This window comes from Myotis yumanensis, unplaced genomic scaffold (genome assembly GCF_028538775.1).
Source record: "Myotis yumanensis isolate MYYU_CA2020_CCGP unplaced genomic scaffold, mMyoYum1.0.hap1 SCAF_10, whole genome shotgun sequence".
Taxonomy (NCBI): Eukaryota; Metazoa; Chordata; class Mammalia; order Chiroptera; family Vespertilionidae; genus Myotis; species Myotis yumanensis.
This window is the reverse complement of record NW_027223761.1, coordinates 561,583-589,455: the sequence shown is the minus strand read 5'-3', so window position 1 is coordinate 589,455 and position 27,873 is coordinate 561,583. Positions and strand designations below refer to the sequence as shown.

The window sequence follows — 27,873 nt, the reverse complement described above, 5'->3', positions numbered from 1 at the left end:
GTCCTGGCCCTGTCCGCACGGGGACACGGGGCCGGCGCCAGGCCCCTGCAAGCTCAGAGGAGCTGGTGGGGGGCTGAGAGGAGGGAGGGCGGGCAGGTGCACAGGTGGGGTGCCCCGGGCCGGGGCTGGACTGGGCTCAGGGACGGGAGGGCCCAGCGTGAAGGGGTGGGGTGGGCAGGGCCAGCCAGGGGCGCACTGGCTGCTCACAGGTCCCCCCGAGGACGGCCACCTGCCGGAGCCTCCTCCAGGCCGGCACGGGCCCGAGGTCACAGCCGGGGGCCTGGACGCAGAGGCTGAGGGATCTACTGAGGCTCCCGTCCCGGCCTCAGAAGATTCTGGAAACACTGCACTCACCTTCCCTGGGTGGCACTTTTTTTTTTTAATCCTCACCCGAGGATATTTTCCCAGTGATTTTTAGAGCGAGTGGGAGAGGGAAAGGCAGACAGAAACATCGATGAGCAACACGTCCATCGGTTGCCTCCTGCACGCGCGCCCCCGCCCCAGGGCCCGGGCCGGGGAGGAGCCTGTGACCGAGGTCGTGCCGGCCACTTGTCGGGAGCCCACCCCCCCACCCTGAGGCCTGCAGCCCGATGCTCTGTCCACACGGCCAGGCTGGCAGCACTTTTCACTCCCCTCTGCTCAGCATGCCCACCCCCACCCCCACCCCCACCCCACGTCCGGGGGTCGGAGCCCAGCTGCCCTGGGTGTGGAGTCACAGGCCCACACTCGCCCTCCAGGCCCGGACCCGGGGCCCACGGCGCTGGTGGGAGGGGGACTCCCAAGTGTCTTCTTTGCTCTGAGGTTGGGTCATCTGACAGCACCCCTTCCTGCGAGCTGGTCACATGCTCCCTGTGCTCTGACGCTCCCAGAATGCCCTGGGGCACAGCCAGCTCCTCAGCAGCAGTCACTCTGGGCAGAAAAGTCAGGTTTGGGATTCGGGGTCGGCTTCCACCATGCGACAGCCTTGCTGGGAGTTTGCACCAACGACTCACACAATCAAGACGTGAATTCAGCCCGGCCAGTGTGGCTCAGGGGCTGAGCACTGACCTATGAACCAGGAGGTCACCGTTCGATTCCCAGTCAGGGGACATGCCTGGGTTGCAGGCTCAGTCACCAGTGTGGGGTGTGCAGGAGGCAGCGGTCCATGATTGTCACTCATCACTGATGTTTCTCTCTCTCTCTCTCTCTCTCTCTCTCTCTCCCTTCCTTTCTGAAATCAATAAAAATATATTTTTAAAAAGACGTCTACTCATTCCGCCTGGCGGTCCGGCTGTTGTTGGACGCCCAGCCTGACGTCCCCCTCGGTGAAGTCGCCCCTCAGACGCTCACCCTGATCCTTCGCTTTCCTGGTGACCCGAGACCAGCAGGCAGGGCTCTGGGAGCCAGGTGGGACCCTCCGCCCGCACCCGTGCAGTGTGAGCTGGAGAACGAGGGCGGGGCCAACATGCCCCTCATCTGACCCCCAAGACCCAGACCTGCCAGCCCTCACGGGTCCCCTGCCCGAGGGACAGCCACTGCCCACCACCCACGCCCTCAGCTGACCTTTCCAGGGAGCCCGGGCAGTGCCCGTCGGGGCATCTGGGAAGGAATCAGGCCTTTCCTTGCGGGAGAGTCAGATGGGCGGCCCTGGCCCCTTGGAGAATAGAGGGCAGGAGACCTGGGCTCAGTGGCTTGTCCCCAGTCCTCTGAGGCCATGGCGGGCAGTGTCCTGGCCAGTGCCGCGTCTCCCTTGCTGGGCTTCAGCACGGGGCCAGGGACTGGGGGACTGGGGCTCTGAAGCCATCCCTGGGGCCCATCACAGAGCCAGCACCCAGGCCGGGCCTGAGCAGAGCAGACTCAGAGGGGCAGGTGAGCGGGTCAGGCCCCTGGGGGCAGGGGGGTTGGGGTGACAGAGCCAACAGGATGAATGGGGAAGAGGAGGCGGCAGGGGTGACTCAGCCAGCCGGCCAGTGTTTGGGACGCCTACTGAGTTCCCAGCCTTCCTGGGTGATGGCGGCAGGGGGAGCCAGTGAGTGGAAGGAGAGGCCCTGCCTCCGGGGGATGGCGATCTCGTTTGTGAGTGAGACACACAGACGGAGGGACGGCGAGACGGCCGCACATGCGATGCTGCACCCAGGCCTCGCTCTGCCCCCACTGCCTATGAAAGAGTCCTCCAGCCTGGGGACACCCTGAGGCTGAAACTGACTCACTCATCCCTGTGAGTCCAGGCGCCCAGGAGAACTTAACAAATGGCGAGGGGGTGACTAGAGAGAGGGGTGGAGGTGGGTGGGTGGGTAGATGATGGAGGGATGCTTAGAAGGATGGAGGGTGATGGTGGGTGAATGGATAGCTGGGTGGACAGGTAGGTGAATGGACAAATGATGGAAGCATGGATGGATGGATAGAAGGATGGGGGGGTGGGTGGGTGGATGGACAGACAGATGGGTAAATGGATGGATAAATGGATAGATGATGGATAGATAGATGGATGAATGGATGGATAGATTAATGGATGGGTGGATGGATGGATGATGGATGGATGGATGGATGGATGACGGATTGGTGGATGTATGGATGGATGGATAGATGAATGGATGGTGGATGATAAATGGATGGATGGATGGATGGTGTATGGATGGATGGTGGGTGATGGATAAATGGATAGATGGGTGGATGGATGGATGGTGGATGATGGATAGATGGGTGGATGGATGGATGGATGGTGGCTGGGTGGATGGATGAATAGATGGATGGATTGTGATGTGTGTGTAGATGTATAAAGGGGCAGATTGATGAACAGATGGATGAATGGACAGACAGATGGACAAATAGACAAATGGATGAGTGGGTGGATTGATTGGTCTGTGGGTGGATGGTTGGATTGTGATATGTGGGAGAAGCACGGATGGACAGTTGGGTGGATGAGGGTGGGAGGGTGAGTGGGTGGTGGGCAGATGGACCACCTTCTCCCAGTGATTTGCACAAATGTTACCTTCCCAATAAGGTATTCTGCAACCAGCCCATCTCTATATATAAAACCCTAATATGCAAATGGACCGAACGGAGGAACAACCGAACAACCGGTCACTATGACGTGCGCTGACCACCTGGGGGCGTGCGCGGAACATGGCGGGCATCGGCTGTGGCGGGACGGTGGAGTAGGTGAGTGGTGGCGTCAGACCAGGTGGGGCGCCGGTCGCTGTCATCAGGGTGAGCGTCTGATGGCTACTGAAAATTCTTTGCTCCCGCGCGCCGTGGTCCTGTGAGTCACACACAGACTCGCACCCGCTGCCGGGGCTGGAGCTGCCACTCGCATCAGCTGACAGCGCTGGCACTGATCGCTCGGCGCCGGCAGCGGGTGCGAGTGGTGGCTGCCGTCCCTGATCGCCCCTCAGGGTTTCTCCACCTCCCCCTGCTCCTGAGGGGCGATCAGGGCAACAGCCACTGCTCACAGCCACTGCCATCAATGGCCCTGCTCGCACCCGCTGCTGGTGCCGACCCCAATCGCTCTGTGTCGTCAGCGGGTGCGAGCGGGGCCAGAGCCATCAGTGCGTGGGAGCAGCAGTGGCAGGAGCAGGGCTGCCGGCAGACAGGGGACCGGGGCTGCGGTGGGAGGGGCCAGGCTGGGGCACGCAGGATGGGCCGAGACCTGCCCCTGTGCCCGCTGCAGCCCCTTACGGCCCACAGTTCCTTTCAAGATGCACAAATTCGTGCACTGGGCCCCTAGTTTAAAAATAAAATCCCCCAATCACTGCTCTCCCTGCTTTACTTTTCTCCGCACCATTTTAATCAAGTTTTCTTTCTGACGCATATTTATTTCTTGTTCACTGTCTGGGTCCTGCCGGACAACAAGCAGAGGGCTGGCACGTAGATTGTGGAATGACCATGAGCCATGGTGAGGGGAAGGCTGGGAAGAGGCTGGTGGGCAGTGGGGCCACACAGAACGGGTGGGGCCCTCAGATGCCTGTAATGAACCCCAACACCTCTCCTCCTGTGGCCCAGGAGGGGGGCTGCCTCCTCAGCCTCCGCAGGGGCAAGGGGAGGGGACGGGGCAGCTGAGGACCCGGGGGTCCCCCTGGCCTGCTGCCCACATCCAGGAGCTCCATCCACACCTGCAAGGTGAGGGCCTGTGTGTCCACACACACACACACAGATACACAGAGATACACATACACACACACTCAGACACACACACACACAGATACACACACACACAGATACACATACACACAAATACACAGAGACTCACACAGAGAGACACAGACACACACAGACACTAGTACACACAGAGACACAGACACATACACACTAGTACACACACACATACACACACACAGATACACATACACACACAGGGAGATACACATACACATACACATAAACACACACAGACAGACACTAGTACACACACAGACACACACACAGACACACATATACACACAGAGACACACAGACACACACACACAGACACTAGTACACACAGAGACACAGACACACTCAGACACACACACAGACAGACACATACATACACAGAGATACACACACATACATACATACATACATAGACAGACAGACATACACAGAGATACACAGACACACACACTAGTACACACACATATACACACAGACACAGACACACACACATACACACAGAGACACATACACATACACATAAACAGACACACTCAGACACATACACACACATATATATACACACACACACATACATACACAGAGTGACAACAGACACACAGAGACACACAGACATACACACACAGAGACACACAGACAGACACACACATACACACACACGTACACACATACATACACACAGAGACAACAGACACACACACATACATACATACACACAGAGACAACATACACACACACACACATAGACACACACAGAGACAGAGATGCACATACAGACACACACATAGGCACACACATAGGCATGCACACACATACACAGAAACACAGACACACACACATACACACAGAGACAACAGACACACACTCAGACACACACACACACACAGACACTCAGACACACACGCTCGCACCCCCTGGCCTGCACACACTGCTCACTGGAGCCCAGGCGCCACGTGGGACCCTCGGATCAGGCTCTGTCCCGAGTGCCCGTCCTGGCCCCACGGGCCCGGGGGTGGCGTGCTCATCCCATCGCACAGGCCCCGGCCCAGCTACTGAGGGAGCCCCTGGGGTCGCACCAACACCCAGGGCACAGCGCAGCCAGGACGGAGAGCCCTCCCTGGGTCGGGCCGCCAGCTGCCCGCTCTCCACACCTACACTGCTCTGCTGCCCGCGCCGCGTGGACCGAGGAGGGAGGCACGCCTTTGTTTGCAGTCCTGCGTCTGACCCCAAGCACCCTCAGGTCTCCTTCAGAAACCGCCAGGGACCAAGTGGTGGGGGGGAGGGGAGCGGGGGAGCCCAGTCCTGGCTCAGGCCCTCCTTGGCCTCGGGCCTCTGTGCCTGCGTCTGGGGCCGGGTGGGTGCCTCCTCCCGGTTGAGGGAAGGACTGGCACAGGGCAGGGGGGTGGCCGCCTGCAGGCCCTGCCCATGGGGCCGGGGCTGATGGGACTCAGTCCAGAGGCTCCTGCCACCCTCGGCCCTCCCCCTCCCAATGTCGGCTCCTGGGCTCGAGGTCAGAGACCAGGACCCAGGGCTCATGAGATCTGAAGGCCACGCCTGGGGGAGGACACTGGCCATGGCTGTGGGGACGAGGCCCCATCAGGCACCGCTGCAGAGGGGGGGAGCATGTGGGGAGGAGGGGCTGCTGGGTCCCGGAGCCCCGTGGGTGGGGCTGCAGAAGACCCGAGAGTGTGGGGTCAGCCAGGGGTGTCCTCCTCGGGGGCAGGAAGGCGGCTGCGGGGCCTGGATGTCCCTTACACGGGCGGCCCTGCCTCTCGGCCTCCATGGAGGCTGGCCGGAGACCGCGAGCAGGGCCCTGGCGTCGGTCCTAGGAGACAAGGACCAGACGTGGTCAGGGGCCAAGCCTTCCTCCCCGTGCGACCCCGGGCACCCAGCATGCACTGGGGAGGTGGCACACCGGCCTGTCCTCAGCCCTCCCCCCCCCCTTGGCAGAGCTGGGCGGTGGCAGGAGACCGGTGGGTGGCTGAGGCCATTGGGACCTGCATCCCAAGGACAGAGGCCAGGGGGCTGGGCATGGCCTCTCCCCCCCAAGGAGGTGCCACGGGGACTCTGTCCGTCCGTCTGTCCTGTGTGGCGCTGCCCGGGGCCAAGTGTAGCAAAGGGGACGGAGGCGGCTGGGAATAAAGCCCGTGCGTCCGTCTGGACGTCCCTCCAGCCGGTGTCAGTGGGCGTGGGGGGCCCTGGGCACCTCCGACCCCGGGCAGCGGAGCCCCAGCCGAGTGGAGCCCAGGCCTCCCTGCCCTGCCCACCTGGTCCCACGGACCTGCCCCCGAGGCCGCCTCTGCCTGCGGCAGCTCGCAGGCTCCCAGGCACCTGCTCCCTCCCGCACGCACCCCGTCACCCCTCCCGCAGCGGGTCCCGGCCCGGGCAGCGCTGACCTGACCGTCGGGGGCCAGTGGTTCCCAGCAGGAAGCAGACACAGCAAAGCGTGAGTGAGGGTCACTTCCGAGGGCCGGGCCCCCGGAAAGCGATGCCAGGCGGAGCGGAAGGAGAGACCAGGGCAGCCCCACGCGCGTGGCCGGGCCTGGCAGCAGAGGGAAGGCTTTGAGCTGCTGAGGAAGCAACTAGAAGGCTGGGCGGCTGGGCAGGGGGAGGGAAGGGCTGCAGGCTGGTGAAGGTTTTTCCTTGGGGTAGTAGGGAGCCATGGAGGGCTGTAGGCAGGGAGGAGCACAGCCTGGTTCTGGGCTGGGATGGCCGGGAGGGGGTTCAGAGGCCGAGGGCAGGACTGGAACAGAGGGAGGGAAGGGCAAGTCTCTGAGGCCTGGGAACCCCTCCCTCTCCACGTGCCCCCGACACTGGCAGGACTCACAGGCCGGCAGGGTAGGCCCCCCGGCCTTGCCAGGGTCCCCAAGATCAGCCTCTGCCCTTCAGAACCCGCCCGAGGCTGTGGGCCGCAGGCCTGGAGTCCCATTTCCGGCCCCTCCTGGGTGGGCGCCAGGGGCAGCTGCCGGAGGGCATGACCCTCAGGTGGCCCCCGGGGGACTGACCGAGTCCGTGTCCAGGGACGAAGCCGGCAGGGCCTCCGGCTCCGCCTGCGGTCCAGGCGCGCCCTCTGGTGGCCGCCGGGCCAGACTCCCGAGGACACTGGAGTCCGGAGGGCAGGCCGGACTCTGCCCACCCCACTGCCCGACTCTGGGACAAGGGGCCTGGCAGGGGCCTCTGGGACGGGCCTGGGCATCTCGCTGGGGAAGGGGCAGCTCTGCTCTTGTCCTGTGTTACCCACCAGCTCCCAGAGGTGGGGTCCCCATTGTTTCAGAGAAACTGCGGCCCAGGGCGGGTGAGGAGGCTGAGGCTGTGGCCAGGGAGCCCAGGATTGCGGGACCCAGAGGGCACCCCCCCCCCCCCCGCCGCACCCATCCTGCCCTGAAGGGATGGCCTGCGGGAGGTCCCTCGGGCCAGCAGCCGCCCAAAGCCTGCCGCCTCCCGGGTGGCCACCCTCCCGGGACCAGTGCCTGTGGCTCAGCGGGACCCCGGAGGGAGCGGGCACCTCTGTCCTCCACGGGGCGCTGGCCCACGCCCTGGAGCCAGCTGGGCCCACTTGTTGGAGAGGTAAACTGAGGCCGGTGGGAAGCGGAGACTCAGGGAGACACTGGCTGGACACGCTCTGCCCCCGCCCCCCCAGGCATAGCCCACAGGGGCCGCGATGGCCGGCGAAGTGGCCCAGCAGCCTGCCCCCCACGGGTCACCTCCCCGGCTTTGGCCAAAGCAGGCCTGGAGGCCAGGCTGTGCCGAACGCGGCGCCGCCCCCACCTTGGTCCTGGCATTGGCTGCCAGGGGCCGGGCCGGTGGGCGGGGAAGAGGAGGAGCGGACCTGGGTCCCGTGGGCAGCCTCCACCCGCTCCTGGGCGAGCGGCAGCGTGTCGAGCGCCGGGAAGAAGGCAGGCAGGTAGGTGCCCCTGGCCATCAACTCCCGGGTGGGGGCGGGAGTGGGGCGCCCTCCTCCTGGGCAGGAGGGCAGGTGGACGGAGGGGAGGCGGCCTCGCGACCCTGGGTCCTGGATGCCGCTTGTAGGGCGGGAGGCGGGAGGCACCTGGGCGGTGGGGGTACCTGGGCGGTGGAGGTACCTGGGCGGTGGGGGTACCTGGGCGGTGGGGGTACCTGGGCGGTGGGGGGCTGTGAGCCCTCAGGACCCTCCTGAGTTCGAGCCTACGCCCGTTCCAGGGACCCCCTAGTTTACTGTGGGGTGGAGGGGTCACGGCGCCGGCTGCTGCATCGCAGGGAGGGGGGCTGGGCCCAGAGGGGCCGAGGGGCTGGGGTCCCCCTGCAGGGCTCTGCCTACACCCAGGCCCTTCCCTGGTGGCATGGACGAGGGGTGGCCGGGGCTGAACACGGCCTGTGCCCCTCAGGATAGGGGTAGGTTCCAGTGGGGGCATGTCGGACCCCAGCTGCCCCACCGCCCCCACCCCCCCTCCAGGAACAAGGGGACATTGGGAACTGAACACCTGCTCATGCAAATCCCTCCTATTTGCATCCCCTCCCCTCGGGCCCATTTGCATCTCTTCCCCTCAGGGCCCACCTGCCTGGCGTCCATGGTGCCCCCAGTGTCCCCTCGCCCGACCCGGAAGTCAAGGGCCAGGCGGAGGCCGTGGGCTGGGTGAGGGCTGCTGGCTGTAGCCCAGGGAAGGCGAGACTGGCCCTCCACAGCCCTGTCCAGGGAGCTGCCCCCCCCCCTCCCCCCGTGAGGAGGGGCCTGGAGCACCCGGGCCCCCAGCAGGGCCGTCCCACCAGACCCCCCGCGCCAGTGGCCTGAGGCTCCGCTGTGAGCACAATGGTGTCCCCCAGGCCGCTGAGCCCGCAGCTCACACACCCGGGAGGGGCCAGAGAGCGAGCACCCCTGCTTGGGGCACAGTCCCGACAGGAGGCAGGACAGGGGCTGGTGGGGGTGAGGGACACCCTGGGGGCCCCCCATACCCTCCCGGCATGGAGCCCACTCCCCACCTCGCTGCCTGTATTGGGGTTGACGACTGTCCCCCCACATTCATGTCCACCCGCAACCTTACTTGGAGGGAGGCCTTTATCCACGTGAGCAGCTCAGAGGAGGTCGCCCTGAGGGGGCCCGGAGGACGCGATGGCTGGTGTCCCTGTGAGAAGAGGGGGTGGGCCCGAGGCACCGGGGTGGCCACTGAAGACAGAGGCAGAGACGGGAGGGGTGCGCCGCAGCCGGAAGGAGCCCCAGGAGCTGGGAGAGGCAGGAAGGACCCCCCCCGGAGCCTCTGGAGGGTGTGGCCCTGGACAGCGGGGAGCCGAGTGGGGGCCTTGTCACGGCGGCCCCGGGTCACCCCACAGGCTCGTCCCCCCGCCTGCCAGGGTGTGAGGACCCCGCGCAGCAGCGGGGACTCGTGTCCTCGCACCCAGGCCCGTGGCTCCTTTTTCTCCTTTTTCTCTTTCCTTTGGCTAATCCTCACCCGAGGATGCTTCCCCATTGATTTTTAGCAGGAGTGGGCGGGAGGGGGAGAGACACACCGATTGGCTGCCTCCTGCCCGCACCCGGACCAGGGCCGGGAACCTGCCACCAGGTACATGCCCTCGACCAGAATCGAACCCGGGACTTTCAGTCTGCAGGCTGACGCTTTATCCACCGAGCCAACCCAGCCAGGGCCCCGGCCCCGGCTCTTGGTACCGAAGCGCCTGGGGCCCGGCTGCTGGGACTCAGGGGTGGGGGGGGGGGGGGCCCTGTGGCCACAGCCAGTGCAAGCTGGGCCCACCCGCCCCCCGAGGCCACTGAGTGGGTAGCTGAGGCCATCACCCCCGACCACACACCCGGGCCTCTGAACGCGACGGGAATCGTTCTCAGGGTTCTGCACCCGGAGGCCCACGTGGGGGGTTCACAGGGCCGCACCCAGGACAGCCTCCCCGCCTTTGCCGGTTCTGGGGGCCCGGGCGCCCCTCTGCCTCCACGGTCACACGCACACGCGGCTCACAGAGTCCCGGGCCCTGGTGGAGGCCTGGCCCCAGGACTCACCTGGCAGAGGGCCCGTCCGCAGGTGCCGGGACACACCTGGGGGACATGGCGGGGGCTCATGACCAAGAGTCCCCACCCTGCCTGAGGCGCCCCACCGTCCCCGGGGGAGCCGGAACCGGGCAGCGGCCGGGCCTGTGCCGGGGCGAGATCGAATTTGGAGGGTCTGGGAAGAAGCGAGGCAGGGTAAGCCCACCCCACACCCCACACCCTACAACCCAGCCCCACAGGATCATGGGAGCCCTGGGCCCCATTCCATCCAGGACTCCCCATCCAGCCCCCCCATCCAGCCCTCCCCCACCTAACCCTCCCCCATCCAGCCCTCCCCCACCTAACCCTCCCCCATCTAACCCTCCCCCATCCAGCCCACCACCCATCCAACCCTCCCCCATCCAGCCCTCCCCCACCTAACCCTCCCCCATCTAACCCTCCCCCATCCAGCCCTCCCCCATCTAACCCTCCCCCATCCAGCCCTCCCCCATCCAACCCTCCCCCATCCAGCCCTCCCCCATCCAGCCCTCCCCCATCTAACCCTCCCCCATCCAGCCCTCCCCCATCCAACCCTCCCCCATCTAACCCTCCCCCATCCAGCCCTCCCCCACCTAACCCTCCCCCATCCAGCCCTCCCCCATCCACCCCTCCCCCATCCAGCCCTCCACCCATCCAGCCCTCCCCCATCCAGCCCTCCCCCATCCAGCCCTCCCCCATCCAGCCCTCCCCCATCTAACCCTCCCCCATCCAGCCCTCCCCCATCCAACCCTCCCCCATCTAACCCTCCCCCATCCAGCCCTCCCCCATCCAACCCTCCCCCATCTAACCCTCCCCCATCCAGCCCTCCCCCACCTAACCCTCCCCCATCCAGCCCTCCCCCATCTAACCCTCCCCCATCCAGCCCTCCCCACCTAACCCTCCCCCATCCAGCCCTCCCCCATCCAGCCCACCACCCATCTAACCCTCCCCCATCCAGCCCTCCCCCATCCAGCCCTCCCCCATCCAGCCCTCCCCCATCTAACCCTCCCCCATCCAGCCCTCCCCCATCCAACCCTCCCCCATCTAACCCTCCCCCATCCAGCCCTCCCCCATCCAACCCTCCCCCATCTAACCCTCCCCCATCCAGCCCTCCCCCACCTAACCCTCCCCCATCCAGCCCTCCCCCATCTAACCCTCCCCCATCCAGCCCTCCCCACCTAACCCTCCCCCATCCAGCCCTCCCCCATCCAGCCCTCCCCCATCTAACCCTCCCCCATCCAGCCCTCCCCCATCCAACCCTCCCCCATCTAACCCTCCCCCATCCAGCCCTCCCCCATCCAACCCTCCCCCATCTAACCCTCCCCCATCCAGCCCTCCCCCACCTAACCCTCCCCCATCCAACCCTCCCCCATCCAGCCCTCCCCCATCCAGCCCTGCCCCATCCAACCCTCCCCCATCTAACCCTCCCCCATCCAGCCCTCCCCCACCTAACCCTCCCCCATCCAGCCCTCCCCCACCTAACCCTCCCCCATCCAGCCCTCCCCCACCTAACCCTCCCCCATCCAGCCCTCCCCATCTAACCCTCCCCCATCTAACCCTCCCCCATCCACCCCTCCCCCACCTAACCCTCCCCCATCCAGCCCCCCCCATCCAGCCTGGCCTCTCCTCAAGGCAGAACAAGGCCCAGAGTGGGGATGGGACCACACTGGTCACACACAGGCTGGAGAGCCGGCCTCTGGCTGACTGTCCACCCCCTCACGCCATGCCCAGCGCCCCCTCCCATGCCCAGTGCCCCCTCCCATGCCCAGCGCCCCCTCCTGCACCCAGCGCCCCCTCCGTGCCCAGTGCCCCCTCCTGCACCCAGCGCCCCCTCCGTGCCCAGTGCCCCCTCCCGCACCCAGCGCCCCCTCCTGTGCCCAGTGCCCCATCCCGTGCCCAGCGCCCCCTCCCGCACCCAGCGCCCCCTCCTGTGCCCAGTGCCCCCTCCCATGCTCAGTTCCCCCTCCTATGCCCAGCGCCCCCTCCTGCACCCAGCGCCCCCTCCTGCACCCAGCGCCCCCTCCTGTGCCCAGCGCCCCCTCCTATGCCCAGCGCCCCCTCCATGCCCAGCGCCCCCTCCTGTGCCCAGCGCCCCCTCCGTGCCCAGCGCCCCTCACGCCGTGCCCAGCGCCCGCCCTGCCCCTACCTGCAGTTTGTGAAGGTGCCCAGCAGCGTGGCCCCCTCCGTGCTCTTCGACCTCCTGATGGCCGAGTGGCACCTGCCGGCCCCCAACCTGGTGGTGTCCCTGGTGGGCACGGAGCGGCCCCTCACCATGAAGTCGTGGCTGCGGGACGTGCTGCGCAAAGGGCTGGTGAAGGCGGCTCAGAGCACAGGTGAGGCCCAGGCTCCGGGCCCGGGACCCCACGCCCCTCCCTCCGCACGGCCTGGGGCACGGCCGAGGGGCCGAGGGTCACCCCAGGCCCAGAGCCTCCCCCTGGCCCTCCACTCCCGGGCCCACCGGCCTCAGCGAGCGGCCCCCGGGGAACAGCGACAGTTCCCGCCCGTGACCCCCGGTGCCTCCGCGGGGGACGCGCTCCAGCCGGCCCATGGTTGGGGCCGGAATCACACCCCCGGGGGTTGCTCAGGCGCCAGGGCTGCAGAAAGCCCAGCCGGGACGGGCGGCTCGGCTCCACCAGCCCTGCAGCGGCTGCAGCAGAGAGAGGGCCCCGGCCGGGTGGTGGACAGAGCCTGGCCCCTCCCCTTCGCTGGCCCGATGCCCCGGGCAGGGCGGCTCCAGCAGGTGCCCTGTGGTGGGAGGGGCGCCACGGGAGGAGCTGGGGCCACCGGGCACAGTGAGCCCCCACGCCCGCAGGCGCCTGGATCCTGACCAGCGCGCTCCGCGTGGGCCTCGCCCGGCACGTGGGGCAGGCGGTGCGGGACCACTCGCTGGCCAGCACGTCCACCGAGGCCCGCGTGGTGGCCGTCGGCATCGCCTCGCTGGGCCGCGTGCTGCACCGCCAGCTTCTGGACCAGGCCCAGGTGAGCGTCCGCCCCACTGGCTGTGCACTGAGAGCGAGCGTCCGAGTCCCTCCCGGGCCGGCCTGCTGGACGGGCCAGGCCGCCCTGGGCTCCGGGCGGGAGCGAGCCAGCAGGTGCTCTCAGGGATGGGCTGTGAGGCCGAGGGAGGATGGAGCCCGACTCCCCCACGCCCAGCACACGGCCAGCAGGTGGCAGCAGTGCCCAGGGAAGGGTGTGGGCAGGGGCACAGACCTGGGCAGGGGGCTGGACGCGGAGGACCCAGCCGGGACGGTGCCCAGATGCCAGGCTTAGCCACAAACGGGCGACCCTGGGCGACTCACCCCTCCCACCCGGGCTGTCGAGGCAGGGCTAGGAGCCGCCCTGCAGCCCGAGTTCTCTCGGGGGGGGCCCTCGCCCGCCCCCAGCCTCCGGGGGTGGGCACGGGCCTGGGCAGAGCCGGGTCGGCCTCACCGTGTGCACGGGGCCCAGGAGCACAGCCCCGTCCACTACCCCGCGGATGAGGGCGGCGGCCAGGGCCCCCTCTGCGCCCTGGACAACAGCCTCTCGCACTTCGTGCTGGTGGAGCCGGACGCCCCCGGGTCGGGGGACGGGCTGACGGAGCTGTGGCTGAGGCTGGAGAGGCACATCTCGGAGCAGAGGACCGGCTACGGGGGTGAGGACGCCAGGAGGGCCGGGGCCCGGGGAGGGCACAGCGTGTGGGCGGGCCTGGAAGGACCCCTGGGCAGGTGGGGGTGGGAGGACACAGCTGCCAGGAGCCGCAGCGGCTCCGCGTCCACTGGGCCTCCCTGGCCAGAGGCTCGGGGAGAAGTGAGGTCTGCACATTCCGGGAGGCCTGTGCCCTCCGCGGCCACCAGGGGGCAGCGCCGCCCAGGGGACAGGCCGCGGGGCCTCCGGGAGCTGGATTGTGAGGTGCTGTTCACACAGGACGCAGACCTGCCGTGGAGTTTGCCCACGGAGCTCCTTTAAGGGAGAAACACACCACGGCGTTCGAGCCGTCACCGCGGGGCCCGGGGCCTGCGCGTCCTCGTGGCCCATCAGGAGGCACCTTTGGGAGCCTCCCGCCCAGCGGACCCGCAGGTCCCGGCGTCTCGGGGGGCAGCCTCGTTCCTGGCCCGTGTTTGGGGGGCAGGTGCCCCCAGGCCCTCCTTCACCCCTCGGTCTCACGGCCCTGGCGTCCGTCACTGTGTAAACAGCCACAACGCGCCCCTGGGACACGGGGAGGGGAGGCGGACGGGGTCCTCGTCCCGGGTGACGGACCTCAGGTGCACGGCCCAGCGTCAGCCTGCAGCCCTCGCGTCGCCGGGAGGCCTCTGGCCACCGTTGGCTTGGGACACGGAGGCTCCCGCCCGACAGGCACCGGGAGGACCTCACGGGCGCTCCCCACAGGCACCGGCAGCATCGAGATCCCCGTCCTCTGCCTGCTGGTCAATGGCGACCCCGGCACCCTGGAGGTAGGGCAGCCTGGGGGCGGGGCCGCCGCAGGCCTCTGCCCGGAGCACGGGGAGCTGACGCGGGGTCCCCCCTGTGCCCACAGAGGATGGCCAGGGCATTGGAGCAGGCCACCCCCTGGCTGGTGCTGGCCGGCTCGGGGGGCATCGCCGACGTGCTGGCCGCCCTCCTGGCCCAGCCCCACCTCCTGGTGCCCCAGGTGGCCGAGAAGCAGTTTAAGGAGAAGTTCCCGGGCGAGCATTTCTCCTGGGAGGACATTCTGCACTGGACGAAGCTGGTAGGCGCCCCAGAGCTCCATGCCACCTTCCCACCCGGACGGCCCAGCCCCTTCTAATGCAAAGCCCCAAACCCAGTTCAGCGTCAGGGGTCCCGGAGCGAGCCCCCCAGTTGGCAGTGGTTCTCTGCCAGGCCCGTAGGTGTCAGCTCACAGGGTGGCAGCTGGCCCTCTGGCCTGGGGACCCTGCCTCACACACCGCCCCGCCCTGCCCAGGCCTGCCCACTGCCCCGCCCTGCCCACTGCCCCGCCCTGCCCACTGCTCCATCCTGCCCCGGGCCTGCCCACTGCCCCGCCCTGCCCCCTGCCCCGCCCGGCCCCCTCCCATGGGTCACCTCTGTGCCCGGCCTCAGCTGCAGAGCATCGCCTCCCGCCCGCACCTGCTCACCGTGCACGACTTCGAGCAGGAGGGCTCCGAGGAGCTGGACACGGTCATCCTCAAGGCGCTGGTGAAAGGTGAGGGCGGCAGCCAGCCCGCCCGTCGAGGCCCGAGGGTGCCAGGCGCGGGGAGGGGTTGTGTCGATGGACCGGGCCGTGCCCGTGGTGGCTGGGTGGGCTTTTTACTGCAGATGAGCTCGTGCCTGGGGGCTGACGCTGGCAGCCAGTCCTGCCCACCCAGGCGGGCGCTCCTGCCAGGCTCCAGCGTTGGCTCCGGGGACTTGCAAACAGTGCGCTCCTCTCGCGGTTTCCCGAGGGCGCGAAGCGGGCTGAACAGAGCCCGGGAGGGACCCGCTGCCCTCACCCTGCCCGCCTGCCCGCAGCCTGCAAGAGCCACAGCCAGGAGGCGCAGGACTACCTGGACGAGCTCAAGCTGGCGGTGGCCTGGGACCGCGTGGACATCGCCAGGAGCGAGATCTTCAACGGGGACGTGGAGTGGAAGGTGCCCCGCCCGGGGCCAGGGGAGGGCAGGCCCCTTGTTGAGGGCCTGGGCGGGCGGTGTCCTGAGGGCCATGGTCCATTCTCCCCGGGGTCGCCAACGGGGGACCAGAGCACAGGTGGCTCTTCGGTTCCCCCCGGCCCCCCCGCCCCCCAGGGAGGGGCTGAGCAGCCCTTGGTTGTGGGCCTGCCCACAGCCCCGGACCGGCCACCCGCAGCTGCCCGAGCCCTGAGCCCCGCCCACGGTACCCGCTCTCCCAGAGGGACAGGCTGGGTGCCCGGGAACGGAGGGTGTGCCGAAGGCCCTTCTCCCAGCCCCTCACCTCCCCGTCCCCCGCTCTGGCTGGCCCGCGGCCGCAGTCCTGCGACCTGGAGGAGGCGATGATGGACGCGCTGGTGAGCAACAAGCCGGAGTTCGTGCGGCTCTTCGTGGACCACGGCGCGGACGTGGCCGACTTCCTGACCTACGGGCGGCTGCAGCAGCTGTACCGGGCCGTGCCGCCCAAGAGCCTGCTCTTCTCGCTGCTGCAGCGGAAGCTGGAGGAGGGCCGCCCGGCGTTGCCCGCCCGGGGGCCGCCCGCGGGGCCGCCTGCCTTCTCGCTGCAGGAGGTGGCCCGCGTGCTCAAGGACTTCCTGCACGATGCCTGCCGTGGGCTCTACCAGGCGAGTGGGCGGGCGGGCGGGGGGGGGGGTGCGGCCGGGCCACACGAGGGCTGACACCCCATCCCGGTCGTCCTGCAGGAGCGGGGCCCGGCCCGCCGGCCCGCCGGCCAGAGGCGGCAGCTGGACCTGAGCCAGAGGAGCGAGAACCCGTGGCGGGACCTGTTCCTGTGGGCCGTGCTGCAGAGCCGCCACGAGATGGCCACCTACTTCTGGGCCATGGTGAGCGGCGGCCACAGGGCCCCACGGCCGCGTCTGGGTCCCCCAGGTTCCCCAGGGCCCCCGGAAGGGCAGGTGGCGCGCAGCCTCCTCAGACCGTCTCGCAGGGCCAGGAGGGCGTGGCCACCGCTCTGGTCGCCTGCAAGATCTTGCGAGAGATGTCGCACCTGGAGGCGGAGGCCGAGGCGGACCGCAGCTCGCGGGTGGCATCCTACGAGCAGCTGGCCCTGGGTGAGCCCCTGCCCGGCCTGTGGGCTCCTCCCCAGGGGCCTGGCCATCCCCACCGAGGGACTAAATGGGCCCGCGATGACCTCGCAGCCCACACCCGGCGCCGGCGGCCCTGTGGTGGGAGGGACCCCCAGGGGGACGGAGGCTCCCAAGGTTCTGAGGGGAGACAGAGGGCCGGGCGGGCGGGTGGGGACAGCCCCAGGGCAGCGGGTGGCGCCTGGCGGCAGCGCCGACCCCCACACAGGCCTCTTCTCCGAGTGCTACCGCAACAGCGAGGACCGGGCCTTCGCCCTGCTCGTGCGCCGCACCCGCTCCTGGAGTCGCACCACCTGCCTGCACCTGGCCACCGAGGCCGACACCAAGGCCTTCTTCGCCCACGAGGGGGTGCAGGTGAGCGCTGTGTCGGGGGGGGGGGGGGAGGGGGGGGCGGTTCGCCGGGCGAGGCGGGCCCCCCACCTCCCCCTGGTCAGCAGCCGCGTCCCAGCCTGTGGGGTGGGCCCTTGTCCCCGTGCCTGGGGCCAGCCCACACCTGGGGTCTCCGCAGAAGGGCCATTTCCTCAGCGCGTCCCTCTCAGCCCCCAGCCTGCCCGCCCCCAACCCCCCCCCCCCACCCCCGCATGGAAGGTCCCCGCCCACCAGGATGGAGGCCCCGGGAGGCAGGGCTGGGCTGCAGCTGAGCTGGAAGGGTGTGCCTGGCACCGGGCGCAGCAGGGGCAGAGGAGCAGGGGCCTGCAGGGTGCCTCTCTTCCAGGCCTTCCTGACCAGGATCTGGTGGGGGGACATGGCTGCGGGCACGCCGGTGCTGCGGCTGCTGGGCGCCTTCCTGTGCCCGGGCCTGCTGTACACGGGCCTCATCGCCTTCAGGTGTGTGGGCAGCGGCTGGCAGAGCCGCGGGGGGCGGGGCTCTTGGTCCAGCATCCAGGCGGGCCCCACGTGCCCCCCATGCCTTCTCCGTGCACCCCACATTCCCTTGCTGGCTGCACCTCTAGGCCCTCCTGTGGCCCTGAGGGTGCCCTGTGCTTGCAGTGAGGAGGCCCCGCTGCAGACGGGCCGGGAGGACCTGCGGGAGCTGGACAGCCTGGACACGGAGAAGAGCCTGCTGGACAGCCCGGGCGGCGGGTGCGGGCCTGGAGGCGGGTGGGCAGGCGGCCTGGGGGACAGCGTCTCCCGGGGCCCCTGGCCCTGCCTCACCTTTGGCTGTGACCCCCTTTGCGGAGCAGGCTGGGGGAGCCGGCGGAGGCACGGAGGACGCAGGGCCGCCGAGACCCCCCGGGCGGCCTTCCTGCCCACACGCTGGCGGCAGTTCTGGGGCGCCCCCGTGACCGTGTTCCTGGGGAACGTGGTCATGTACTTCGCCTTCCTCTTCCTGTTCACCTACGTCCTGCTGGGGGACTTCAGGCCGCCCCCCCAGGGGCCGTCGGGGCCTGAGGTCACCCTTTACTTCTGGGTCTTCACCCTGGTGCTGGAGGAGGTGCGGCAGGTGAGTGGTGGGCCCGTCCCCACCGCTGAGCCCCGATCCCAGCTCCAGACCGAGCCCCGAGCCCCGAGCCCGGCTGGTCGGGCGGCCTGCAGCGAGGGGCCTGCCTGCCCTCCCCAGGGCTTCTTCACGGACGAGGACACGCAGCTGGGGAAGAAGCTCATGCTCTACGTGGAGGACAACTGGAACAAGTGTGACATGGTGGCCATCTTCCTGTTCATCGTGGGCGTCACCTGCAGGTCTGGGGGCCGAGGGGCGGCCGAGGGGCGGGGGCAGGGCCGCCCTCAGGAACCCCGCTCCCCTAGCGCCCGGGCTGTCCTGGGGGCCCTCGCCCTCTGGCACCAGCAGCCCCCGCAGCCCGCCGTGCCCACAGGATGCTGCCCTCGGCGTTTGAGGCTGGCCGCACAGTCCTCGCCATCGACTTCATGGTGTTCACGCTTCGCCTCATCCACATCTTTGCCATCCACAAGCAGCTGGGCCCCAAGATCATCATCGTGGAGCGAATGGTGTGCCCCGGCCTGGGAGGAGGGTGGCTCCTGGCCTGCGCCCCGGCCTGGGAGGAGGGTGGCTCCTGGCCTGCGCCCCGGCCTGGGAGGAGGGTGGCTCCTGGCCTGCGCCCCGGCCTGGGAGGAGGGTGAGCCTGGCCTGGGCTGACGACGCTCCTCCTGCCCCAGATGAAGGACGTCTTCTTCTTCCTCTTCTTCCTGAGCGTGTGGCTGGTGGCCTACGGCGTGGCCACCCAGGCGCTGCTGCACCCCGACGACGGCCGCCTGGAGTGGGTGTTCCGCCGCGTGCTCTACCGGCCCTACCTGCAGATCTTTGGGCAGATCCCCCTGGACGAGATCGACGGTCAGCACCAGCCTGGGGCGGGCACCTCGGGGCGGCCTCGGGTGGGACCCCGCAGGGCAGTCGCACTGCGACCAGGTTACCAAGGTTCCTCCTTGAGACCAGCCCGGAGCTGGCCGAGCAGGGACGTCCTGAGCAGGCACAGCCCCGACCTCAGGCCTAGGCTGGAGACAGACACCAGGAGGCCTGGAGCTGGCCAGGGCTGGTCTCCTGTGGGCCGGCCTTGCTCTGGGTGGTCAGTGCAGGCCGAGCAGGGGACAGGCGTGCAAGCAGCGGAGGCCACCCCAGTCTGCCCTGACCATGGCCGGAATCTGGGCTCCGCTGGCTGGCCCCACGCCCCTGGGCCTCCGCCCTCCTGCACGACCCACTGGGCAGCCAGTCTCCTGTCACCCCCCACCCAGGGCCCCGCCTGGCCCAGGCCCGCCTGTTGGAAAGGCCTCTATCCCAGGGCCACCCATGTGCGCCTTCCCTCTCCCAGGGTCCCTATCCCAGGGCCTCTATCCCAGGGCCACCCATGTGCGCCTTCCCTCTCCCAGGGTCCCTATCCCAGGGCCTCTATCCCAGGGCCACCCATGTGCGCCTTCCCTGTGGCGGGAGGCTGGCCCTGTGCCTGGCGGGGGCATGGGGCTCTGAGCATTTCCCACAACAGGGACCAGGTGGGGACAGAGCTGCCTGGCTGAGCTGCAGGAGAAACTGGGGTGGGGACCAGGACAGCAGCACAGGCTCTGGGGTGGCTGGGGTTCGTGAGGGAGGAGGAGGGGGACAGGGCCGGCCCTGGACGAAGGTGGGCAGCAGCCAGGTGCCAGGGGAGGGCCCGGGACACCAGCCCCCGGGGGTACTCCCGGGCCGTCACGGGCTCACTGGGTCGTGGAGGCTGACCCTGACCTTCCAGCTAATGAGGCAGAGCCGCGCGGTAAATATTTGCCCGGAGGCCGGCGCGTGATGGAAGCGCTCAGTCTGGCAGGAAGGGGCGGCCGCGTCAGGGACTTGCCCCCAGCTGGCGCCGAGAGCCGGCTCCGCGGGCTGTTTTCCTGGCCCCCGGCACCTCCTCCGTGTCTGCTCATCCGCAGCCTCGTTTTCCAGGCCATTAGCTCAGCAGACCCCGCTGCCCTCGCCACGGCCCCGGCTGGGGGACGGCGCCATGACCCCCAGGCAGGAGGGGGGCGAGGGGCCCTCCAGCCGTGACCACATCGCTGGCCGCCTGTCCCAGCACAGGCTGGTCCGGGCAGAGTGGTGTGGCATGGGGTCCCCTGGGGAGGCCGAGGGCAGGAGACTCCTGGGCAGGCAGACCCGCAGGGGAGAGAGGGACTGGGATCAGGCCGAGGACTCAGCCACCCTGGCCTCTGTGGGGAGCCCGTCAGGCTGTGGGGTGGAATGATTCACTGACAGGAGGGCCGAGAGGGAAACTGAGGCTCGGGCAGCCTCCCTGCTCTCCCTGCCAGGCGGGAGGGAGCCTGGGCTGAGCTGTGACGGCGACAAGTTAATTTGCAGCCCGGCCTGGCGGCGCCTGGGTGAGCCAGGAAGCTCCGGTCTCATTACCCGGAGCCGCTTTAATCGAGATTTACGGCTTCACAAACACGCCATGGGCTGCGGCCCCCTGGGAACCGGCAGGGAGCGGGGTCAGGAACCAGCCCGGAAGGAGAGGGGGCAGGAGGGAGGTCGCTGCGCTGCCCCTGGGTCACCGGGAGAAGGAGAGGGACACAGTGAGGAAGGCAGGGTACACGGAACAAGCCCGGCACCCCCACGCGTGCAGTGGTGGGGACACGGCAGAGAGATCTCCGTGTCACCTGCAAACGGCCCATCCATCGTGCAGGCTGTGCACGCTCCACAGGCTGCCCACTGACGGGCCTGAGCACCTGGGACCCCACGGGCCGCCCTCCGCCCAGGGCGGGAGCCCAGCCTGTCCCAGATGTGCTCCCCCCGATGGGAACAGTTGTCAGAAAAGCCCTGAGAAGTCCTGCCCCGGGGACTGCCCTGCCAGCTCCCCATCCCATCGGGCTTGGAGCCGAGCCTCGGGGGGCGCGGGGGTGGCGAGGGGCAGCGTTCATCCCCGGAGCAGACATGGGGCCTCTGCCCCCAGGGCCTGTGCTTCCCCGTGGCCACGGCCTGGCCTGGGGTGTCCGGTGATGGGGACTCCAGGAGCGCCGGGTGGTGGGTCACCAGCCTCCCAGGAAGCTGTGGCGCGCCCCGCCCGCCCGCCCGCCCAGCAGCCTCCCCTTTCAGAAGCCCGTGTGAACTGCTCCGTGCACCCACTGCTGGCAGAGGGCTCACCCGCCTGCCCCAATCTCTACGCCAACTGGCTGGTCATCCTGCTGCTGGTCACCTTCCTGCTGGTCACCAACGTGCTGCTCATGAACCTGCTCATTGCCATGTTCAGGTGCCCGGGACTCAGGAACTGGGCCCCACGGAGGGGAGGCCTCGAGGGGGGAGGTCACCCTCAGACCTGGGCCCCCCGGGGAGAGGCCTGGAGGGGGTTGGTCACGCCGAGCATTGCCCCCACCTGGCACCAGGGAGGGGTGTGGGGGAGGCTTTCCCAAGCCTCTGCCCCGTGGGCCACCCCTCACACCAGCAGGGCCAGGGCCTTCGGAGGCCGAGGGTTTGGAGGTGTCGGGGCGGCAGCGGGGTCAGTGGAAGACCCCGGATGAGTGAACCCCACGTTAGACACTCCCCCCTAGGACCCAGTGATTGGAGCCGATCACGGGGTGGGGGGGGGGCTCGGGCTCTGAGGGCCCCTCGCTCAGCCGCCCGGGCCCTGCAGCTACACCTTCCAGATGGTGCAGGGCAATGCGGACATGTTCTGGAGGTTTCAGCGCTACCACCTCATCGTGGAGTACCAGGAGCGCCCCGCCCTGGCCCCGCCCTTCATCCTGCTCAGCCACCTGGGCCTGGTGCTCAAGAGGGCCTTCCGGAAGGAGGCGGGGCAGAAGCGGGCACGCCTGGGTGAGGCCGCCGGGTGGGCAGGAGGGGCAGCTGGCACAGGCTGAGCCTGGGGGGCCCTGCAGCGGGGCCACTGTGTCCCGGGCCCCGGGTGCGGCTGCACTGATGGGGGGGGGCCTGCAGGTGGCACCCCTCGGCGGGATCGGGCTGAGCTGCCCCGCTTCCCCAGAGAGAGACCTGCCGGAGCCCCTGGACCAGAAGATGGTGACCTGGGAGGCGGTGCAGAAGGAGAGCCACCTGAGCCAGCTGGAGCGCAGCAGGAGGGACAGCGAGGCGGAGGTGCTGCGCAGGACCGCCCACAGGTGCCAGCGACCGGAGACTGGGCCGTGCACGGGCACCGTGGCTGTCGGGCTGCCGTGGAGCCCAGGCCCCCGCACTCAGGATGAGCTGGGACGCTGAGGCTGGAGAGAGGCGCGGGCTACGGTGGGATCTCGAGGGCCCGCACCCGCCTCCTGACCCAAACAGGGCTCTTCCGGGGCCTTGCCTGCCCCGCGTTTGGGGGTCGGGGCCCTGTGTGGTGTCCTCCCTGCTCCGGGGTCTCCAAACGGAAGCCTGCCCTTCGCCTGCCTCCCCAGGTGCCCCAGATGGTGCACCCCCGACCTCCGAGCCCTCGGTGCCTGCCTGCCTGCCTGTGGGTGGGCGGTCCTGCCCCCTGGAGGGCGCAGCAGCACTGTGCACCCAGATCTGAGGCGAGGGCACGGCCAGAACACCCTGACTCGGGACCAGAGGCCTCAGCGGCCCCAGCCCACCCCAGGGCCTGGGTGGCAGGACGAGGAAGGGCGGGAGGGCCCCGGTTCAGAGGCCCTGTGGCCAACGGTGCCCGCTGCCCCGGCTCTGCCACAGGGTGGAGGTCATCGCCAAGCAGCTCGGGGGGCTGAGAGAGCAAGAGAAACGCATCCGGGGCCTGGAGTCACAGGTGGGCTGCCAACCAGACCCTGCCCCCTCCAGGCCAAAGCCGCAGCCAGGCTGGGCTCAGCACCCCCTGCCCAGCCACCACCTAGAGCAGGGGTGCCCTCCCTAGAGGGATCCTGTCCCCTCGACACACCCCTGGAGCCGCGCCCTCCCGCCCTCTTCCTTCGAGTGCAGACAGGGTGTCGCAGGCGGCAGGGTCCTGGCAGGAGAGGGCGGGAGGGTCCGGGGGCCCGGCCTGGGCTCCCCTGGACGCCTCTCCCTCTGGCAGGTCAACTACTGCACAGTGCTCCTGGCCTCCGTGGCTGACAGGCTGCCGCTGGGCAGTGCCCACCACAGTAAGTGTCTGGGAGGCCCTGTCCCTGCCCCCTGCTGCCCCGCCTGTGAAGTGCAGAGATGCCCTCTGGCCAAGCCCCTGACCAGCCAGGCCTGAGGGTGGTCTCACAGCCCCCAGGGGTCCCAGGCTCCCCGGGCGGTCGCCTCTCCCTCCCCTCGGCCCCTCCCCCTCCCTCCCCTTGGCCCCTCCCTGGGCACCGCAGTGAGCAGCCCTCCCCACCCCCACCCCCAGACTCTTGGAACTTGGCCGTGGGGAGCCGGCAGGCCCCTGCTGAGCGTGGAGGGGCCGGGGGAGCAGAGACCACCCAGAGGCCGGCCGGCCCGCTGCTCTCGGACACCTGAGCCACTTGGACCGTCAGCACACGGGCCCCCTCTCCCGGAGCCCTAGGCCCAGACCGGGTGGGTGGGGGCCACGGCCCTTAGCTAGTTACCCCAGGTCCAACCCACACACTGTGCCCTGCCCCCCTCAATGACTTCATCAAAAGGAGCCTCAGAGCTGCCCGCCAGCCGGCGCCAGGACAGCGAGCGCTCACCGAGCCCCGTCCACCTCCTGCCTTGGGGCCCACACCAACCTAACCCCTACCCAACCCCCACGTACTAAGAAAGTGATGGCTTTGACGTGCTGGCTGGAGCGTCTGCCTGTGCCTGTCGGCTCCCGCCCGTGCCCCCAGCAGCTCCGTGAGGCTGGAGAGCGTCCAGCCCGGGGAGCAGCCCAGGACGCCGCCCCCACCTGAAGGCGGCTTCACCTGGGACGGAGCCTGGAGAACAGGCCTCACCCGGGCTGCACCCTCAGACCCGTGGGCCCTTGGAGGCATTCAGGTCACCGGGTTGTGGACCCTGTGCCGCGAGAAAGGCTCCCTGGCCCGTGGGTTGGGGTCAAGGCGCCCCCGCCCCATGCGAGGCGAGGCCAGCCACCCAGTCCCTCGGGAAGACCCACTGCTGCACATCGCAGGGCGACTTAGGCCTCTGAGGCCGGCAGGAGCTTGGGTGGGAGCGGAGAGCAGAGGTCCCGGTCTCCCAGTCCTGGGTGGGGAGGGTTTAGAGCGACGCGGAGCCCGAGTAAAACCCAAAACCTTTATTGCTCCTCCACGGGCACCAGCGGGCCCAGCTTCCAGTGCCCTTGGCAAGGTCCCAGCCCCAAAGCCACTGCCTGAGCCCAACCAGGCCACGGCGCCTCCAGCAGGTTGCCCATCTGACCCCCAGCCCCAGGGGTGAGGGCCCCTGACTTGGGGGCCGTCTCGCTGTCAGGCCTCGGCACCGGGGACCTCGGGGCCCGCGGGGCCCGCGCTCTGGCTCCGGAAGTGGTCTCTGCTCCGCTTCCTGCTGCCGTGGAAGCCAACCGTCTCCACCGCCGGGGGGCCCGCCGCCAGCCTACTATGGGGGGCCCCCTCGGGCACGCCCACCTCCTGCAGGCCCCCGTGGGGGCCGCCCCACTCCTCAGCCTCCGGGCTCCCAGGCCTGGCCAGGTGCGCCAGCTCCACGGTGCCCTCAGCCCCGCCGGGGCCCCCCGCCTCCGGCAGGACCCTCTTCCTCTCCGGCCTGGCGGGCCTGGCCTCGGCACGGGTGGGCTTGGAGAAGACGACCCTGCCCTCCCCGCGGCTGGACGGGTCCTGGTTGAAGGAGGGCTCGTAGCTGCCTGGCACAGCCCCCCGCGGGGAGCCCAGGAAGTCCAGGGCGGCCGCCCAGTTGCTCTGCTCGCTGTCCTCGGCCACGTCCTCCAGGCTGTACCTGGTCCAGCGCTCGGGGTGGGCCACGTAGTCGGGCACGGGGGGCGTCCTCGGGGGGACGAGGCTCTGACGGGCTCGGCCCGGGCCCTCCGCTAGGGGCCGGCTGGGGGGCACCCAGGGCTGCTTGAAGCCCCCACCGTCACCCAGGCCCGCCCGGCCCTCGGGCGGCAGAGCCTGCCTGGCCGCCCCCTCCAGGCAGTCGAAGATGCTGTGGCTGCGCTGAGAGAAGGTGCTGCTGGTGCCCCGCAGGTGGAAAGGCTGCACAGCGGCAGCGGGGGGGCCCCTGGGCGGCGAGGGGGGGGCTGTCGGGGCCCGAGTCCCCCTGGGCCTCCCCGGGGGACAGGGCCTCCAGCGGGGCGCTGCCGGGCCAGCTGAGATCGGAGTCCGAGTCGGAGTCGCTGAGGGAGACGGTGGGCGGAGGCAGGACGTCGTACTCCGTCCCCTGTTCGACCTCCAGGCCAGGGGAGGGCTCGCCGGCCCCCACCTCCGCCATGCGTCCTGGGCGGCACACCTAGACCCAGACTGCGTGAGGCCAGGGCTCAGCCCTGCCGGGCCGCTCCCCTCGAACGCCCGCTCCCCCGGAACGCCCTCCCCGAACGCCCGCTCCTCACCTTCCTGGGTGCCGGGTGCCAATGCCGATGGCCGAGCCCTGTGGGCAGAGGCGGGCGTGTCCTCAACACGAAGTCCCCTGCGCGGCTCTGCTCAGCTCAGCTCAGCTGCTCCACCTGCTCCACCTGCTCCACGGAGGCGGAGGGAGGGAGGGAGGGACGGAGGTCAGACAGTGAACGTGCCCAGTGGCACCCCGACCGGGGACTGATGCCATGACGGGGGTGGGGGTGGGGGGGGCACGACCAGCGAGCGGCAGAGCCCGGGTTTTGGGGCCTCGGACCCCCAGCTCACTCAGCACCCACAGGCCGGGGAGGGCCGCGCGCACCCAGACCCCAAGGCTGAGTCCAAATGCAGCGAGGACGGGGCGGACGGGGGAGCAAGGAACCGCGGCCCCAAGCAGCCCGGGCTCCGCTCGGACCCTCCCCACCGGCGCGGCCCCTGCCGGCCCGCAGGACGGGGCTCCTGTCGGCGGGGAGCTGCCCGCGAGCCCCCCCCGTCCCCCGGTGTCTGCGGCCACGTCCCGGGCGTCGGAGGGTCCCGCTCGGGAACAGGGCGCCGACCTGCACCCGCAGGAGCCCCGCGGGGCGGAGGCCGGTCCCTGCGGCTCCGGGAGCGACTGCCGGGGGCGCCTCTCCTGCCCCCGCCCCCGCCCCCCACGGGCCAGCCTCGCCCCCGGCACCGCTCTCGGCCGCCCGCCCCCCTTCTCCCAGCGCCCCGCGCCCCGCCACGAGCCCAGCGCGGCGAGGCTCCATTCCCGGGGCCGCTCCCAGGGAGGGCGCACACCCCGCGGCGTCCGCTGGGGCGCACGGTGCGCTGTCGGCGAAGCGGGTTCCGAGCTGCCCCCGCCCCCCACGCCGCCCGGGAGGAGCGGACAGATGCCGGGACAGTCGGGGCGGGGGTCTCCGAGAACGGTAGGAGCTCGGAGGAGGGCGGCGCCGCCGCGTCCGGCCGCGGGGCCGGGGACTGGGCAGCGGACGCCGGCTCCGTGCACCTGCCCCGCAGCCCGGCCCGTGCGCAGCAGGCTCTCCCCTCCCGAGGCCGGCGTCTCGGGGGCCACGGCCCGGGCCTCACGAGACTCGAGGGCCCAAGGGCCAGGCCTGGAGGCGCGAGAGACACAGGAGCCCCCCGAGGGGCCACGGGCCCGAGCCGCCGTGCGCTCCCATCACAAACCTGCGGGTTACCGCGGCCCGGCCGTCTCCATCTTGCGTCGTGCTCGGCCCTCTGGGAAACCGAGTCCTCCGCCGGCCGAGCGCCGCAGCTGCCGTGCCCGATGAACTACATCTCCCATAAGGCACTGGGCCGCTACTCCCGAGGCCTGTCGGGACATGTGATCGTTACTCTTGCGCTCTCTTCCTAGCCTTCCCATCCCCGGAAATGGCGTCACTGGTTCGTGAAAAGAACCCGGAATTAATTAGAGGGGGTTAGGGGTGGGGACTCCGAGCTCCCTGAACTCGCGAGGCCTAACGGTCTTCGCCTTGTTACCGAGGCCCCAGCGCCCCCTACTGGAGGTCGTGAGGACAGCGGGCCCTCAGGCCGGAAGTGCGTCGTAGCGCGAGGCGGGCGCCGTTCGCGGACACTTCCGGTCCTGGCCGGAAGTGACCGGAGCGCCTTCGTGGGTTCTGGGCCCGGATTGGGCGGTCAGGCCAGGCGGCAGCCGGGGCATCCCGCTCGGGAGGGGCACCCGAAGCGGATGGCAGCCCCCGGGTACAGGCCGCGTGGCCCCGCGTATTGCCTTGCCCTCGAAGTGCGGGGACCTTGCCCCCTCGCGCCCTCCCCGGGCTGCTGTCCCGGCGCCTTGGGAGTGCGGGTTCCGGCCCGTCCTCCCTGCACCCCCGGCCCGTCCTCCCTGCACCCCCAGCCCGTCCTCCCTGCACCCTCTGTTCTCCCTGCACCCTCTGTTCTCCCTGCACCCCCGGCCCGTCCTCCCTGCACCCCGGACGGCTCATCCCCAGGCCCCCGCGCCCGCCCAGCACCGAGTCCGGGTCACACTGCAGGACGTCCGACCTCCAGCGCTGGGCCACCTGCTGTCCCACCGGCCCGCCGGGCACAGGCTGTGGAGGGCAGACCTGCGAGGCCCCAGGGCTCTCCATGGCGGCCCCAGAATCAGCCCCCACGGAGGCCGCCCACGGGATCCACGGCCAGGCCCTCTGGCCTCAGGGGTCCATCTAACGTACACACGGTGGGAGCCTGCCTGAGGCTCACGGTGACGGCCAGCGGCCTGATCAGCCCC

The 27,873-nt window shown here is 69.5% G+C and overlaps 2 protein-coding genes across 2 annotated transcripts; one reads left to right on the top strand and one right to left on the bottom strand.

Moving 5' to 3' along the window:
* Positions 1 to 9,615: 9,615 nt before the first annotated feature.
* On the top strand, positions 9,616 to 23,912 carry TRPM5 (transient receptor potential cation channel subfamily M member 5). The gene is given in 25 exon segments (XM_070426335.1): positions 9,616 to 9,665; positions 10,134 to 10,294; positions 12,270 to 12,450; positions 12,930 to 13,096; positions 13,565 to 13,748; positions 14,483 to 14,547; positions 14,631 to 14,822; positions 15,173 to 15,275; positions 15,581 to 15,699; positions 16,056 to 16,577; positions 16,682 to 16,805; positions 17,047 to 17,192; positions 17,554 to 17,666; positions 17,829 to 17,909; positions 18,011 to 18,068; positions 18,070 to 18,282; positions 18,400 to 18,518; positions 18,653 to 18,785; positions 18,954 to 19,128; positions 21,349 to 21,502; positions 21,884 to 22,065; positions 22,232 to 22,364; positions 22,906 to 22,978; positions 23,243 to 23,309; positions 23,540 to 23,912. Coding segments are annotated over 24 exon segments (3,552 nt in total). The 5' UTR covers positions 9,616 to 9,665; positions 10,134 to 10,156; the 3' UTR covers positions 23,650 to 23,912.
* A 455-nt stretch (positions 23,913 to 24,367) lies between these two features.
* Positions 24,368 to 27,265, bottom strand: TSSC4 (tumor suppressing subtransferable candidate 4). The gene is given in 4 exon segments (XM_070426334.1): positions 24,368 to 25,334; positions 25,336 to 25,545; positions 25,646 to 25,768; positions 26,814 to 27,265. Coding segments are annotated over 2 exon segments (975 nt in total). The 5' UTR covers positions 25,528 to 25,545; positions 25,646 to 25,768; positions 26,814 to 27,265; the 3' UTR covers positions 24,368 to 24,551.
* Positions 27,266 to 27,873: the final 608 nt, after the last annotated feature.